The 17100-nt window shown below is 36.9% G+C and overlaps 2 protein-coding genes across 9 annotated transcripts in view; one reads left to right on the top strand and one right to left on the bottom strand.

The window, feature by feature from the left end:
• Positions 1-17100, bottom strand: part of TNNI3K (TNNI3 interacting kinase) — a 304916-nt gene that overhangs the window by 37900 nt on the left and 249916 nt on the right. For 4 of the 7 annotated variants that reach the window (NM_001204797.2, XM_054659350.2, XM_016922083.4 and 1 more), the window contains 2 exons: positions 16122-16181; positions 13264-13433 (listed from right to left, as the gene is read on the bottom strand). The exons of 2 other annotated variants lie outside the window; for them this stretch is intronic. In NM_001204797.2, coding sequence (NP_001191726.2) covers positions 13264-13433; positions 16122-16181 — 230 coding nt within the window. Of the gene's footprint in view, positions 1-13263; positions 13434-14583; positions 14945-16121; positions 16182-17100 lie in introns of those variants that run through there. One more of the 7 variants, XM_009459331.5, reaches the window with a different exon arrangement.
• Positions 1-17100, top strand: part of LRRC53 (leucine rich repeat containing 53) — a 42400-nt gene that overhangs the window by 6819 nt on the left and 18481 nt on the right. The window lies entirely within an intron of this gene.

The following is a 17100-nucleotide window of genomic DNA, read 5'->3' on the forward strand; positions in this document are numbered from 1 at the left end:
GAGTTATTTTCTTCCTGGGTCCAGTATTTTTTCAGATTTCGTTAGTTGCCATTAACTAAATATCAAGAAAAACTCCATCTCATAGGTTCCAAGGAGATAATGAGAAATGACAACTGGTTAAATGTGTTTTTTTACAAGAAAATTCCTGCTTCAAATACGAGTAAGCAAAAGGAAGAATGATGCCATTTTTGCATTATATGAGGTTTAGATATAGTCCACATGGAAGATGTTAAAGGTGAAAAAAAGAAAAAACAATCCATGAGGAATTAAACCTGTTAAACTGTTCAGAGCCATTGTAAGAGCTGCTTCAGAAATCTATTTAGAAATCATTGCTCTTGTATCTGAATCATTACAGAGACACCAGCATCACCCACTTCTTATTGCTGCGAACATAGCAACAGTTGCCATGCTAGCAAGAGATTCAGCTTCGCAACACAAATACTGGAGTCAGGAGGGAGCAGGGCGAGGCCAGAGCTGGAGTCAGGGAGGATGAACAGAACACGGTGCTGCCTGTATAGATTTAATTAGGCCGGTTGTTCTCTTTGGTCCCTGTGCTTGTCCTGTCAGATATTTCAGGACAGCAGAAGCAGTCTCAAAAGCAGCATTTTTGGACCAAGTCTTACTTTCAGTTGTACACACACGCAACTGCCAAAGGCGGGATCTGTGTGCTTTGATGTGCTTAAGAGTGGGCCCGGGCCCTCCTTTGTGTATGAATGGAGAGGGTTTCTCTTCATTTCCAGGAGTGAAAACCTCATAGAACTCTCATCACTAGAAAGTCAGGCCATTCGTTGTCCCAATATGTCATTTCATCTAATTGAAAACTGAGAAATCTGTCACCATTTATTTAGCAGTTTGCCTCCGGCGAATCTTCGCAGGTTCTCTTCATGTGGCTGGGAATTAGTTAATTAGTATTACAAAACGCTTGAAGAGGGAAATGCACTCTGGCTCGCCCTTTGGGTTAGGAGGGAGTGCATTTTAGGTCACTAACAAGCACTGCTGACGGATAGAAAAGAACACGAAATTACAGCATCAGAATAGCCACGGTGAGAGCTGCATCTCATTCTCTCTCTCAGGTGGATATGTTGTAACCTAAATGTGTCACTCGCTCACTCTTTTCATGCAAATCTTTTATGTGTGACAATAAATCCAGGTACTTAAATTTTTTTTAAAGGTGCCAATTTTACACACGCAGGGCTGTTCTCATATCTTCACTTTTATTAATTTTCCATTTTCATCACCTCCTCTTTTGAACAGAATATTTTGTTTGATGTTCTTTCTTTTACATTTTTCATGGAGAAAGGCTGTTTCAAACTAAGGGTGGTTTTAAAAGTGAAGGAAAAGATTGACATTTTTCACATGCTCCTCAACTTTGAGGCTGCACACCTTTGTTCGGCGTGAAGTCTCCAAGCCTCTATCCTTAGTACAGCATTCAGGAGGGCTGGAGGAGGCCTCACTCGTGGTTTGGCAACTGACTGCTAGATGGCGCTAGAGAGCAAGGCAGCTAAAAACAAGCAGCTAGCATGGTTACTTTAGTCCACATCAGCCGAAAAGGAGTTCTTAACATAGAGTCCTATCACCTTTCAGCACAGACTATGTCCAATTCTGGTGATTTGTAAGATACCAGAAGCATGCAATGCAGAGGGCACTAGCAGTCAATTTATAGCCTTCCTTTCACTTTTCGTGTATATGTGTGCATAAGGGAATTGCTTGTATATTTCACTATAGTGCTGTCTGGGTATGCACCTAGGGATGCGGTGAAGAGGTGTTATGTAAATGTAGTAAATGGCTGTGTTTATTGTTTGGATCTTCATGGAGATAGTTTTAACTTCGTGAAAGACCACTCCCCACTTTCTTTAATTTCCCCATCTATATAAGATGGCATTCAGGAACATAATGAGGTATACCAAACACTTTCACACTGTCACATCAACATGCATAGTTATATATTTCCCTTTTCAGCCCCATACCACCACAACATTAGGAGATTTTCTGATTTTGTTAATTAGTAAAACCTATGGGCATTTCAAGAAGTTATGAGCTTAAAAAGAAAGAGATAAAAGGCAACTGATAGGCATCGTGGCACTTGCTTAGATTCTAGCTTCTCTCCTTTGCCTTTTATATTTTGCCACTGCAGGCCCTTAATGAGCTTGATAACTGACGTTCAGGAAGTGCATGTCATAAAAATTTTACGTCTCAGAGATGATAGCTATCCTTAAAAAAATGGTCTTGTCCCTAGATTTAGGCAAGCAACATCTTGTTCTCCTCATTATACATACAAGATCCATAGAACTTAAGTCAACAGTGTCACTGAGTAAGAAAGACAACTCTTCCTACAAGCTCAGAAGACACTGCTGAAGTGAGGGTTAGATACTAATATAATGTTCCAATAAGCACTACAGTCTTTTGTAAATTCTATAGATATCATATTTCAAATCAGCATTCTTTGAATAAGTAAAATATAAGTTAGAAAGCCAAAGACCCTTTTTGGTTTTATTAAATTTATAAATATTAAAATTATTTCTAAGTAGAATTAGCTAAAAGATGCTGATTCCCTATTGTATTTATGCATGAGAAAGAGCAGTCTTTTTCTTCATTTCTGGCCCTGAAAAACTCTTGGACTTTCATCACCAGAAAGTCAATTGTTGCCCACAAATGTCAGCTAAAAGATTGTTGTTGTTTTTTTCATTCATTGACTGCATTTGGCTACTACAGTGGAGAGTACGTTTAATGAGAAAGTGAAAAGAAGAGCCTAATTTTACAGTGTACTCAGTTCCATAAAGAAATCATGCTGAAGTAGAGCTATCCTCAAAGCTAGTCCACAAGTGTCACTTCAGTTAAGTTCCTAGAAGGAAGAAGTTTATCCTTTTATGTGCTCTGATTGGTTGTCGCTACTTTTACAAATGTGGTCAGAGAGTGAGGCTGTTTGGGAGAGGCTGTTTTGAAGAAGATACAGAGGGAGTCCACGGCACGCCTGTGAACAAGGCAGCAGCTGTGGAGTTGTGTTCAGTTTGGGTCCGTATCAGCACAGGCAGGTGATTTATAGTGTTTCTTCAGGAGGCATAAGCTGAGGCAAAGTGGCTACTATCAGAGTTAGAGTGAGAAGGGAAATTTCCCTCTACTATCAGAGTTAGAGTGAGAAGGGAAATTTCCCTCCAATCAAAGGCTATTGGCCATAGACAGAGGGAAGTATGTTCCACTAGATCTGGCAGTTTAAGTGCGAGGTAGTTCAGTACTCTGGATAGCTCCCTGCTGATTCTCTTCAAAGCCCGAACTTGACATTATAACGTTCTGGTGTTGGCAAACATGTTGGCAAAGTTTAGTCTCCAGAGATAGCATGATGTAATGAAAACACTACCGGACAGGCCCAAATTAAATTATGAACTACCATTTTTCTACTAAATAGTTATATGCATTGCTTACATTATTTGAGTTTCTGTTTTATCTAAAAAATAGAAACCATGAGGCATACTTCACAAGACTGTTGAATTCAATGGCATCATGTTTGTGGGAAGTCATTATGTTCATGTACATCACAAATAGGTGTTTGGCACCTACCATGTACCGGGCACTGTTCTAAGTACTGGAGAAACAGCAGCAAAAGGAGAGACATTTTATGCCTGCATGATGTTTACAATCTACTATGGGTATGAATATAAAAGAAAACGATTTTCTAAGATTATCACTCCAAGTAAATATAAGTGCTATGAAGTTCTCATACTGACTCTTGTTGACTTATAGCATGAATTTTAATAGATTATATGGTAGAGATACATCATGGGTCCAAGCAAGGTGGAGGGTCAGATAAGAAACACCTGTATAAAGCCAAAATCTTCAAAGGGCAACATCCAGATTAGGTAAATCAGAAAAAATAAAATTCACTCTACATAAAGATATGCAGAGGATAAATATCTTACATTATTCCTGGCTCCAGGTAAAGTGAGAAAAAGAAAATGTATATATATATATATATATATATAACCCTCAGAAGTCTCATCTGCCAGCCCACATACAAGCTAGTTTAAAGCAGAATTATTACTACACGTGTTCTATGAAAAACTCCAAGTTGGCCGGATGCGGTGGCTCATGGTTGTAATCCCAGCACTTTGGGAGGCCGAGGTGGACAGATCACGAGGTCAGGAATACACAACCAGCCTGACCAACATGGTGAAACCCCGTCTCTACTAAAAAAGTACAAAAATTACCCGGGCGTGGTAGTGTGTGCCTGTAATCCCAGCTACTCGGGAGGCTGAGGCAGGAGAATGGCATGAACCCAGGAGGCAGAGGTTGCAGAGAACTGAGATTGTGCCACTGCACTCTAGCCTGGGTGACAGAGCCAGTCTCAAAAAACAAACAAACAAACAAACACAAAACAAAAAAACCCTCCGAGTTGAAGTTTTGGGTCGTCTTGAGGTATTAATGTCTCTAGATAAAATTCGTTTGAAGAAATAAAAGAAGAAAAGTATGGAGCAGGTCTACAGCTTTTTTAAACTCTCCTGTAAAATTGTAAATGACATGCAACTTCTAGAACTGGAATATAAATTAGAAATAAATTGAATTAGAAATGCAATGAACAAAGTAAACAACACATTAAACCCAGCTTCTGAGAGAATAAGTGAACTGGAAGACAGATCTGAAAAAATTACCCAGAAAGCAGGATAGAGAAAGTAAAGGGTGGGAAATATTTTTTAAAAAGAGACTGAGAAATGTGGAAAATAGAGTGAGAAACTTTAAAAAATATCCAACTAGAATTCCAGAAAGAGATACTAAAGAAGATGTAATAAAGAAATGTTAGAAGAGACAACGGCTGAGGATTATCCAGAATTTATGAAAGATGTCAATTTTCAAATTCTGGAAACATAATATATCACAAGTAAAATAAATAAACATAAATTTATATCTATACACAACATAATTAAACTGTAGGATACCAAAGATAAAGAAGACTTCTAAAAGCAGTTTTAAAAGGCAGATTAAAAACAAAAGAAATAACAATTAGATTCATAGATGAAATTTTAACAGCAACAAAGAAAGTAAAACATGGAATAGCATTTTCCCCCTGAAGGTGCAGGGAAAAAAGTAACTGAACAATTAAAATCCTCTATCTACTAAATATCTTAAAAAAGAGGGAAGATAAGTGTTTTTCATTTGTTTACTTCCAACCGAGTGAGGCTTAAATAATTTTTAAAGGTGCATTTATGGAAAAGAAAAATGATACTAGAAGAAAGATTTGAAATGTAACCATAACAAACAATGAAACATTAAACATGAGGTAAGCCTAAATAAAACATAGTTGTATAAAACAATGAAATCATTATGGAATTTATAAAATCTTGATGAAGATAAAATACTGGAAATTAAAATAAAGAGGTATTATAGAGGTCAGGAGAGAATGATTTTAATTAAAATGGTCTAAGATCTTTCATTTAAGAATAAGACAAACATATTAAAAATATAATTAGTTATTTTAAATAATATATTAAAGCTTCTGGGGTACTCACCAAAGAATAGAAATATAGCTCATATTCAAATAATCAAAGGAAAGGAAAAAAGATAGAAAGATAGGGTGAGAAAAAATACTAGACAGAATAAAATAATATGTTTGCAATTAGTCCAAACGATTTCAGCAGTCACAATGAATGTAACTATTTATCACACAAAAGGTGTATAAGAACCCCATAAAGAAAATTGTAAACTCTTACTAAAAGATATTAAAGAACATCTAAATAAATGCAAAAATGTACTACATTCATGGTAAGGGGAACTCAATATTATAAAGATGTCAGATCTTTTCATATTGACCTATAGGCTTAAATATCTATAATCAAAATCTCATTTTTTTGGTGGGAAATACAAGCTGAGTATAAAAATTGTAGTAGCCCCCTCCCCTCTTATCTACCAGGGGTATATTCCAAGACCCCCAGTGGATGCCTGAACCTGAAGATATTACTGAATCCAATATACAATATAATATTTTCTTATACCTACATACCTATGATAAAATTTAACTTATAAATTAGGCACAATGAGAGATTGACAATAATTAATAATAAAATAGAACAATTATAACAACATACTTTAATAAAAGTTATTGTGGGGCCTGGTGCAGTGGCTCATATTTATAATCTCAGCACTTTAGGAAGCTGAATCATTTAACCTTAGGAGACCAGCCTGGGCAACATAGTAAAACTCTGTTTCTACAAAAATAAAAATTAAAAATTAACTGGGCATGGTGGCGCATGCCTGTAGTCCCAGCTACTCAGGAGGCTCAGGCAGGAGGATTGCTTGAGCCAAGGAAAAAATTCTAGGTAAAGTGTTCATTCATAATAAATAATCAGACATGGTCCCATTTGCAGGAAAAGTAAAGACCCTGAGTTCAAGGGAAATGCATGCTGGTTGTCCCTTGTAACCCAGTGTGCACACACCTGCATTCCTGGGATGTTTCTGTCCATTGTTCTGTTGGTTTGCTTGTTTATTTATTCATTTCTCTAATGAAGATTCACATTAATAGAATATAAAATGAATGAGTCAATAATTGGTGTATTTATCAGAATATTATGTTTTGCTTTTATTTCATGCTAAAATAAGTGCCATATTAATGCTCTGCACATGAAATCCACCTTTGAAGGAACATTACCTTTTGTTATAGAAGTTTTAAATATTAAAATTTTTTTTAAAAAACACACAGGGAATGAATGTGGTAGTCACTTTTCTCCTCACACATCTTAGTCACCTATATTCTATCCTTTTAGTAATTAAAAAAGAAATATATTGACATTTAGTGTGCTAATAGTTAGGGGGGGAGACTGGAAAAGTAGTGGAATATCTAGTAGTTCATTATTTTTGGATGAGAATATTTTTGAACTTGACAGGAATGTAGGAGTCAAAAAAATCTGAATGCCAGAGTTTTACTCACTTAAATTGCAGAAATACAAAGCCTGGTATTTACAGCCTAACTAATAATTTTCCTAGTTTATTATAAATAAAAATATTTAATATTCACCACATGCAATTAAATAATAAATGAGATATTGTAGGCACCTGAACAAAACAAAAAAGAAGAGAATTTCTGTTTTTAACATATTTATGATCTAATAGGGAATAAGACACATAAGAAAAAATAACATGAATTATAACGTGGCACAGAGTGCTGTGGTCTTTAGTGAGGCATGAATGGAGATGGGGTAGCCCCCAGAAAATACTTCTTCATGACATAGTGATTACGCTGATTGAGATAATTACTGAAGGCTGGTTAATATTTTGACAAGATAAGGGGGATGTCAAGGTTAAAAAAACTGTTAAGATACAGTGATAGGTTGATGGTAGGATAAACATGGGGTGTTTATGGGAACTAGTGGAACTTCTAGTTTGCCTGTAGTTTTTCTCTCCAAGAATGCTATTGTCATTTTGTGTAAGATAATTTTTTGTTTTTTGAGATTGCCCAAAACATTGGAGAAACCTCAACATTCTGGTCCCAGCTCACTAAATGGTAATAGCATCTCTTTAGTCCTTGGGAATACAAAAACAAACAAACAAACAAACAAAAAAGAAGCCTCCCACAGTTCAAAAAGCCTAGGATGCATCTGAGAAGAGAGAGAGCAACAGTATCACTCTCTGTTTAGAACCACTGGAACGTATGATGAAAACCTGTATCACTGAGGATTTCGGACTCCTGAATCAATTGGACTCCAGAATTCACTTAATTTTAGAGGCAATGGAGAATTATTGAAGGTTTTAATGCAAATAATATAATTAGAATTGGAGTTCTACATAATAAAGATTATGATGGTAGTAGGTGGGTTAGAGCATGAGGAAGCTGGAACAGGAGAGAAGTTAAAGATGTTGCAAAAGCTAGGAAGCAGAGAGGTCAAGGCTGAATAAATGATCTGGGGTTCAATTGTGTGTGTGGAGGAATGTGTGTGTGTGTAGATGTGTGCGTGTGCATGTGTATGTGTGTGTGTGTGTGTGCATGTATGTGGTGTGAGTTGAAGCCATGGGATTGTAGAAACAACGAGAAGACCCATGGAAAGAGGAAGCAATGTTTGAGAACATTTACAGTGGTCATGAGCAAGGTGCTGAAATTGCTGATTGTGGTGAGTTGACAAGAAGTTAGGGATGGAGAGAGGATTGAAAGATTGGAAGAAAAGGGAGTATTTGAAAGTTTTAGTACAAAAAAGAGTGCAAGAGAGGTGGTAGATGAAAGAGGGGAGTATTTGACCTGGGGTGATGAGGAGGAGACATGGCCACTGTTATCTGGTAAACATCTGCTATACTGAAGCAAATGGACACGGTCCCCTTGCTGCTCTCCCTTCTTCATTCTTCCTAGGAACATCAGTGTCATGGTGCTATCATCTTACACAATTGTTGTAACCCAGAAAAACTATGAGTAAATTAAAATTTTATAAGTTATATTCAACTTTTATAAACTGCATTCCATTCTAAGTGCACTAGGCAAGCTATTTAAAGAAACCTTTGATGGACCCTTTTGTAGTGTGAAAAATTAATCCCAAATGTATCTGTTTTACAGTTCCAAACTCTGGATCCCTGGTTTTCTTCTCCTGGACAGCTAACTAGGTCAAATCATTCTATTCTTAGAGCCCAGCCCCACATAAACACTAATTGGTTTTCACATCTGAAAGGTTGTGTATCAGTTTGTCATTTCTAAATTTACATGATGTAATCCATGTACAAGATGGGATTTCATACCCTGTGGGAGGAGCAACTGCCACATGCTTAGTTTTCCAAATATATCTAGAGGCACAAAATATTTTAAAAGAGGCAGAACTTCAAGAGCGCCTTTCTCAATCTCAGATTTTATCAAGTTATGGTTTTGGTAGGAATTAGGGAATTCTTATTATCTGTGGAGAAAATCTCTGACACAATTTTGCACCTCTAAATTTATTTATAAAGAATAGTAATAATTAGAAACAAATATACAAACAACCAAAAACCCCATCAAATCAAGCATTACAAAACTCAAACCTATCATCTGTGAACTTCATGACCAAAAATTGAAAAGTAAATGCATCATTTTTCAAGACATTGTTGAGGTGTCCCCACATCCATACATTAGTAGGGACTACAGGAAAAACCTTGTACTGATTTTTCAAAATCATAATGCTATACTAAAAAATTACATTTTAACTCTGTAACTTGAATTAATTAGGAAATCCAAAGATCAGAAGTTAGTGGTACATTGCAAGGAATTTTGGCAGGGATGATGCACGTAATAAGTCATCAAAATGGTCCCCTTTGGTCACAGATGCTATTTCACCTTGGCTTTCTCTTTCCTCTCTCATTAGCTGCATCCCCTTCTTACAGAATGACTGGCAGGTTAGCATTGTATCATTCTCTTTCAGTATGTTTCTTATACTTGGATGTATATTGGAATCACCTGGGAAACTTTAAAGCATTCTGATGCCTGGGTGCCAACCCCATGGGTTTTGGTTTAATTGGTCCTGGGCACTGGTACTTGTAAAAGCTTCCCAGATGATTCTAATGTGCAGCCAAAGTTGAGAACCACTGTCTCACAAGCTGTTAAACTCATGGCCCTCCTGTACTTAGTCCATCAATTCTTATATCCTTGGGCTCTCTGACTTTAAACACCTATTGATCGCTGTTCTCACTTCCTCTGCCTTCATATACACAAGCTGAAAAGGCAGGCTTGGGAGAAATAGCCGAAGTTATTTACAGATTGACTTCCAGGAGAAACTGGAAGTCCAGCAAATACAAGTATTGGCAAAATATTTCAAGCTTCTGGAACATGCACCTCCTATGCCAGAAAAACTCAGAAAGCACAGGAGAGTCCTGACTGAGAATTCCAGCTTTGCTTACTTACTCTCCATTAACTTGGGAAAGTTGCTTACCTTTTCTATGAGCCTCAGTTTCCTTATCTATAAAAATTGGAATACCTACTTCCTAAGGCTGAATTAGATGACTATTTAAAGTGTTTAAAATAGTGCCCAGGATGTTCAATAGTGACAGCTATTTAAATGGAAAGAAAAGAGAAAATAGTTAAGGCTCATTCACTGATTACACACCAAGTGAAAAATAATTCCTGTTTATTGAGCCAATTTATCCAATTTTTATTCTTTATCTGCCCAACAAATATTTCTTACTGACTTTATGCCAATCATACTGCTAGATAGATACTAAGGATACAGTAATGAATAGAACATACATAATTTCTATTTTGACACATTTTAAAACTTAGCTAAACGCTTTACCGATTCCTAGAGTTGATTTTAAGTAGTGCAAGGATTGAGCTTACTCGGAGGAATGGTACTAACAAACTGACCTTGAACGCACCCTCACAGCAAATCCTCAGGGAAATGCCATGCTGTTAAGAGAAACTTGCACCTAGCAGACAGATACACCCTTATCAGAGTTCCATGACAGTCAGGAAGGGCCAGAAGGCTATAAAACACTTTATGAGAATATCAAAAGGAGCATCTCAAAAAAGCTGATGGGTTTTTTCACCCAGCATGTAGGTTTTTTTGAAAAATTAGTAGTGGTATACATCTCTAGATTCTTGAAGGCTAGAGAAGCTCTGTCCCCTCCACCCTTCATTTGCCTAACTGGGACTGCTGCTGTGCCTCCTATTCTGTGTAGCTCTCCATGTATTGTAAATTCTGTGACTTGCCTACATCTTTGGACCTATATTCTTTGCTTGGTCCTGCTGGCATCTTTCAATCAAGTACTGTCACTACTATGACAATAGTACCTCTCCTTAAAACAACTCTAAGATCTGGTATTATTATCAGTATTTTACATGTGAGATTTAAATAACTTGACAAGGTCATTGAGCTAGTACATGGCAAAGCCAAGATTTAACTTCACATCTGTCTGATTCCACAGCTCATCCTCTTAACCTCTGTCTCAAGTGGACAAACCTCAGGTGACTGTGCTTTAGAAATATCAAAATCTGGCTATTCAGAGAAATAGCTTTAAAAGCCTCAAGTAGAGAATAAGAACAGAAGATAGAACTGGAAGATGATGATGTGACCAAATCTAATGTAGTCTTGGCCTATGGGTCCTTTTGAAATTACGCGAGAGACTAAAATCCAATAAAAAATGGTGTCCAGTTTGTGTGGTTATCAATCAAACCTACTAATACTTAATTTCATGACATTTTATAGATTAAAGACTTCACGAATCAGTGTCCCATCTCTTCATAGCTGCAGCTGCAACTCCTTTATCAGATCAGGAATATAATAACTACAGCTAAAAAAGCAACAATTGCAATTTGTAGATTGTATAGAAACCCTTGCTAACTCCAGATAATCTTTTCCCACTTAAGAACCTTTACTCTGATAATGGAGTGTATGAGTGTGTATGTATATGCAGGTGTGGGTGTGAGTGTGCATGTGTAACTGGGCCGTGTGCAAATGCTTTGGTGCTCACGTGGACAGAGAAAGATTTTAAACTAGTCTTTTCTGGTCTTCCATGGGTTGGAAAGTATGCACTCTTCAGGGTATCTATGAAGCTCACAGTGACTGCCTTCTTTGCTCCCCATCTAGAACAGGGGCCCCTGACAACCGTATTTATATTAATGAACTATGACCCCATTCCCACTCCAGTTACCCATGCCTTTTGCCATATGGCTTTGCAATTCTTCCCACTAAAAATCAAGTATATTTTTTCTTCCTATTGATGTTGAAGTCAGCTGTGAAACTTGCCAATGGAATGTTGTCAGAGGATACAACTTGAGCAAAGGCTTTAAATGTGCATGTAAATTTGGGCTTGTCCTCTTGAGTTACTAGCCTTTGTCTGTGAGAAGAATATACCCCAGGTAGTACATTTTTCTATGTGGGTGTCCAAGGAGGTTGATAGACCCAAGGAATAGACCTGAACACAATCTGTAGTTCAGAGTCAAGCTCATCCAAAATGAGCCCACAAACAAGTGAGCAAGAAATAAATGATTATGATTGTATATCCCTGAATTCTGGGATGGGTTATTATACAGAATTATTATAGCATTATATGACAGATATATTTCTCTTTGAAACTTAACATTTAAGCTGAGAGACAAAGAGACTATCTATTGGGAACTGGGGCATGTGAACGGCAGAGCTAGCTATGAAAGAATGTTGATTTCTTTTTCTCTTTTTTCTGACTTACCTTTTCGCTTAATCTTTTTGTTTTTGCTTCTTTTTTCATCGAGGTAAAGTTCACATAGCATAGAAATAACCATTTTAAAACTAGAAACTCAGTGGTATTTAGTACATTCACAGTTTTACAACCACCATTTTAATTCCAAAATCTTTTCATCAGCCCCAAATAAAACTGGGAGACAATTAAGCATTTACTCCCGATTTCTCCCTCCTCCCTATCCCCTAGAAGCACCCATTTGCTTTTTGTTTTTATAGATTTACCTGTTGCTGTGGACTGGAGTGTGACCCTCCTCAAGTTCATATGTTGAAACCCTAGCCTCCCATGTGACTAAATTGGAGAGAAGGCCTTTAAGGAGATAATTAAGGTTAAATAAAGTCATAAATGTAAAGCCCTGATCCAGTAGAGTTGGTGCCCTTATAAGAAGATAAAGGGACACTAGAGCTCTCCCTGCCTTATAAGGACAGAGAAAAAAAGGTGGATTTCTAGAAAACAGGAAGAGAACCCGCACCAGAACCTCAACCATGCTGAGCCTGATCTTGGACTTCCAGCTTTCAGACTGTGGAAATACATTTCTGCTGTTTTATGTACCCAGTATATGGTATTTTGTTGTGACAACCTGTTTTATCAATCTGTTCATTGGTTGATGGACTTTTGGGTTGTTTCCACCTTTTGGTTATTATAAATATTGCTCTATAAACATTTGAATACAAGTATTTGTTTAAGTACCTATTTCCAATTTTAGGGTATATTCCTAGGAATGGAATTTCTGGGTCATATGGTAATTCTTAGAACGCTGAACTTCTGTTGCTCAGATCCTCAAAGCTGTTTCCTGGTTTCCACACAGGAATTCTTGCTTGGATGCCATAAAATAGCTTCAGAATACTTTTAATAAATCCCTTTTGTTGCTCTGAAATAGACGTGTCTTACTTAAGCTAGGTTAATGCCTGTTACTTGCAACTAGAGGACCTAGGCTAACAGATAATAAAATTTCTAATTTTTAGTCATAACATAAGAAAAATGGGCTGAAAACCCCTCTTTCAAAGTTTTTCAGGGGGTAATCAAACCCTGTTAATAGTAATCAAATCAGTTGACTGTCTTGATAAGATTCTGAAATAAGACTTTACTGTGAGATTTGCTTATATTACCACTCACCTTTGGGACAAAGCAGCATAGGACCTTGCATTTAGAGCATATTCCAATTCGAAACGACTTCTTAATGCTGCCACATGACTCCGGCCAGGTCCTCCCCGGTTCACCAGGCAATCAGAAGAAGAAGAAGGTGAGAGAGACCCACTGCTGTTACTTGATGCAGGAGACATCAGCTGAGTGGAGGAGGGGCAATTTCAATTGTTTAATACTTCCAACAGGTGTGAAGACATAACATAAAATATGGATTTAACTTTCTATTCCAAGGTTTCCCATATTTTAATTTCTATTCACTCAGCTTGCTCCTGGCTTTTCCTTTTAGGAAAAAGTCTAGTGGCAACATCTGGCTAGCTTAATTTACTTTTTTGACCCAGTTCTGTGCTGAGAGCTGGCCTGTTAAATTTATGCTCATCTTTCTAAAAACACAGTAGGCCCAACTCAGATTCATAAAATATATTTAGAAGGTTATTATTCAATGATCAAAAGATTCTTCACATTCTTCACTATGGCAATAAGATTTATGGCAGAGTTCCTTTAAATCATAGCTAAAATTATTCCCTTTACATGAAATTATTCCCTTCATGTAAAATGAATTTACACACTTTTCCAAGAATACATCAATTTTATAAGATGAAAAATGCTTTAATGTGTGGCAAGTCTTTTCCCATATTGAACAGGCCACTCCCTTTACCATGTGATAGTTTTTCAGATGTTTAAAACACCTGTTGGACTTGGCTGGGTGTGGTGGCTCATGCCTGTAATCCCAGCACTTTGGGAGCCTGAGGTGAGCGGATCATGAGGTCAAGAGATCGACACCATCCTGGTCAACATGGTGAAACCCCGTCTCTAATAAAAATACAAAAATTAGCTGGGAGTGGTGGCACGCGCCTGTAGTCCCAGCTGCTGGGGAGGCTGAGGCAGGAGAATCGCTTGAACCTGGGAGGCAGAGGTTGCAGTGAGCTGAGATTGCGCCACTGCACTCCAGCCTGGAGACAGAGCGAGACTCTCTCTCAAAAACAAACAAACAAACAAATTAGGGTGTTGTACTCACCCTAATTATCTCTTTTCTGTGATAAGCATCATTAGTTCCTTCAACCGGTTTTCATGTTACGTGATTTTCAGCTTATTCACCACTCAAATCTCTCTCTTCTAAAATTTGTGTCCCAGTTTTAATTATTCCTTTAAAAGTCTCACAGACACAACTGGATACCACTTTGCCATTTCAGAACAAGACTAATCATATATTTTATTTTGCAGCAAGACAGTCACTTTATATTTTAACTCCCAATGAGCTTATTATCCACTAGCATTCATGATGCTCCTAAGCCAGGTCTCCACCATTTGATACTTTTATTATTTTTGCTTTGGCTCTGCTGCAGGACATTATATTTATATGTATTCCTGTTAAAATTATTCTTGTTAGACATGTCCTGTTACTTCATCCTCCAAGATCTAGAGTACTGCTTTCAAATACTTTCTGTCCCTCTTAACTTGATTATATCTGCACATGGGATGAGTAGCTCCCTCTTGGCCTTGATCTAAACCGTTGACTGAAAAGTTGAAGAATAGAGAGGATAAGGTCTTATGAAACTGCACAAGTCAAGCCTCTTTAGGCTGACTCTCGTCCGTTAATTAGTGCAACTCAGTCCAGCAAACTCTCTCAGCATATAGCCCATTCATCTTCTCCCTTGGGGAGAGAGTATAAATAAGAAGCTTGATCAATATATTACAATAAGACAAGCTAGTTTAGTAGATCCTATCATGTTTGTAGATCCTATCATGGTGGATTCCTTTTTTCTGGAATCCACCTCCAGATATATCTATCCCATTAGGCTCGAAGCAAACTCACTCAAATCCTAAGTTTCAAAATGAGAGGATATTTTAAATTCAAGTTTTGAAGGTGTCTCTTAATACCCAAGGCTTCTGGCAGATGCTTTTGTCCACAGGGGCTGCTGAAGCCCCACCAAATATATGACTACTTCTCCCCACTTTCTGTAAGTCCCAGTACTGAATAAGAGAAGGGAAAGAGGATCTTAGGTCTAAACACTGAAGCTTCTTTTTACACAAAAGTTTTCTTTAGAAATTCCAGCAAAGAGTCATGAGACAGAGCCACTCACTGCAGGCTGTAACTGCAAATCCTTTTCCAATAGACTAGGTCCAATGACTCTTAGTTGAGTTTTGTTTTTTGTTTTTTGTTTTGTTTTGTTTTTTTAAGAAAAAAAATCCTACTTTTCTTGATGGTTCCACTTTGAGACTTAGTGGTGCAATCTCAGGTTGATGCTATTTCTCTCTATTGTTGCCCCTTCCCTGCATATGCAAATGCATATGTGATCCTCTATGTGTGATGTATGTCTTCCTCCACCAGTAGCACTTATTTCCATTTGAGAATATATTATTTTTCAAGTAGTGTGCATGTTTTAGCTCCCTCGATTATTTTGAAATGCTATCTCTTGACCAGGTGTGTAGAAAATTAAGGCAATTATAGAGAAACTTAAAGCAAACAGCTTTAATAAGGCAAGAAAATTCCATTAGCCTGATTACCAACATATATCACATTAAGCAACATATATGTGGTGTGAAAGCAATGCATTCCAATTAATTTATGAACATATTTTATTGATAATTTTTCTTTTCGCATTGAATGTAAATGAACAATGGCTTACAAATCTCTGTATGAAGAATTTTTGCATAAAAATTGATTAAATAATTACCTTCTAATGTCTTTGTTATACTTTCCAATTTTTACTTATCAATTTTTAAGCTGAGCATGACTGTGTCCATTTGCCTGCCCTATTATTTGTTGGAAGGTCTCGAAAAAATGCAGGGCTTTTTTATGGACATATTTCAGAAGATAAAGCTTTTACCTCAATGTTGCAGAGACACTCTTCTAACTTCGTGACAACTTCAGAAAATTCGGGTCTTCCCTGTAAATAGAAAAAAGACCTTTTTTCCCTTAAGAATAAAAGGAAGGAGACTCTCTTTGGATGTTAAAATTGGGTATTAGCATTTGTAAAGAATGAGATTAACAATAAAGTATATTTTTATTTAAAATACACTTTTATTGAAGTGTTAATTGAATGTTCATTTGCTGTTCATGGAGGGATGTTGAGTCTCCCTCTGATAAGAGTTTTAAGTCAGAATTTGCAACTACATTCAGATAATGAAATAGTGGAAAAGCTTTAATTAGCTTTGCATGTTTTTAAATGGCAGGTTTCCTCTTCAAAATGAAAGAATAATAGTGAATACTAAAAACTATTAACTATCTCAGTGCCTTGTAATACACTGCACACTGTGTATAAAAAGAACGGCTAAGGCTAGATTTATAATGAACTTCACTTTTGAAAAGATCATCTCAGATTCAAAACTAAGATGATGATAGAAACCTCAGGACTATGCCTTACTTCAGGGTTTAAGATAAGCTTTTTACCTTCAGACAGTGCCATTAAAGATATTGCCCATTATGAACCTCTGTGTCAGATGAGTTTGGTTAAAAAAATGTTTATTCCAAATATATTTCAAGCTTTGTTCCAGTTGCAAGGGATATAAAAATGATTATTGGAAAAATTCTTGGAATTTTAGAAAATGTTGGCCTCTTCTGAGAAAATTATTTGTCTTCTTTTGTCAGATCCTAAAACCATACACCCTATCATTTCTCTCTTTTTGAAACTTTCACTGCCAGGAGGTGGAGAGCCCAATTTAACATTCAGGTTCAGTAACCAACTAATTTAGATTCTTAGTAGAACAATTTCTCCCTTACTATCTAGCCCACCCCTGAGAACACTGCTTCCCTTATAAGCTGTTTCCTCTCACATACTCCTTGTATCTCTAGGTTGGTGGGGGCAG

The sequence above is a fragment of the Pan troglodytes genome, chromosome 1 (genome assembly GCF_028858775.2).
Source record: "Pan troglodytes isolate AG18354 chromosome 1, NHGRI_mPanTro3-v2.0_pri, whole genome shotgun sequence".
Lineage (NCBI taxonomy): Eukaryota > Metazoa > Chordata > Mammalia > Primates > Hominidae > Pan > Pan troglodytes.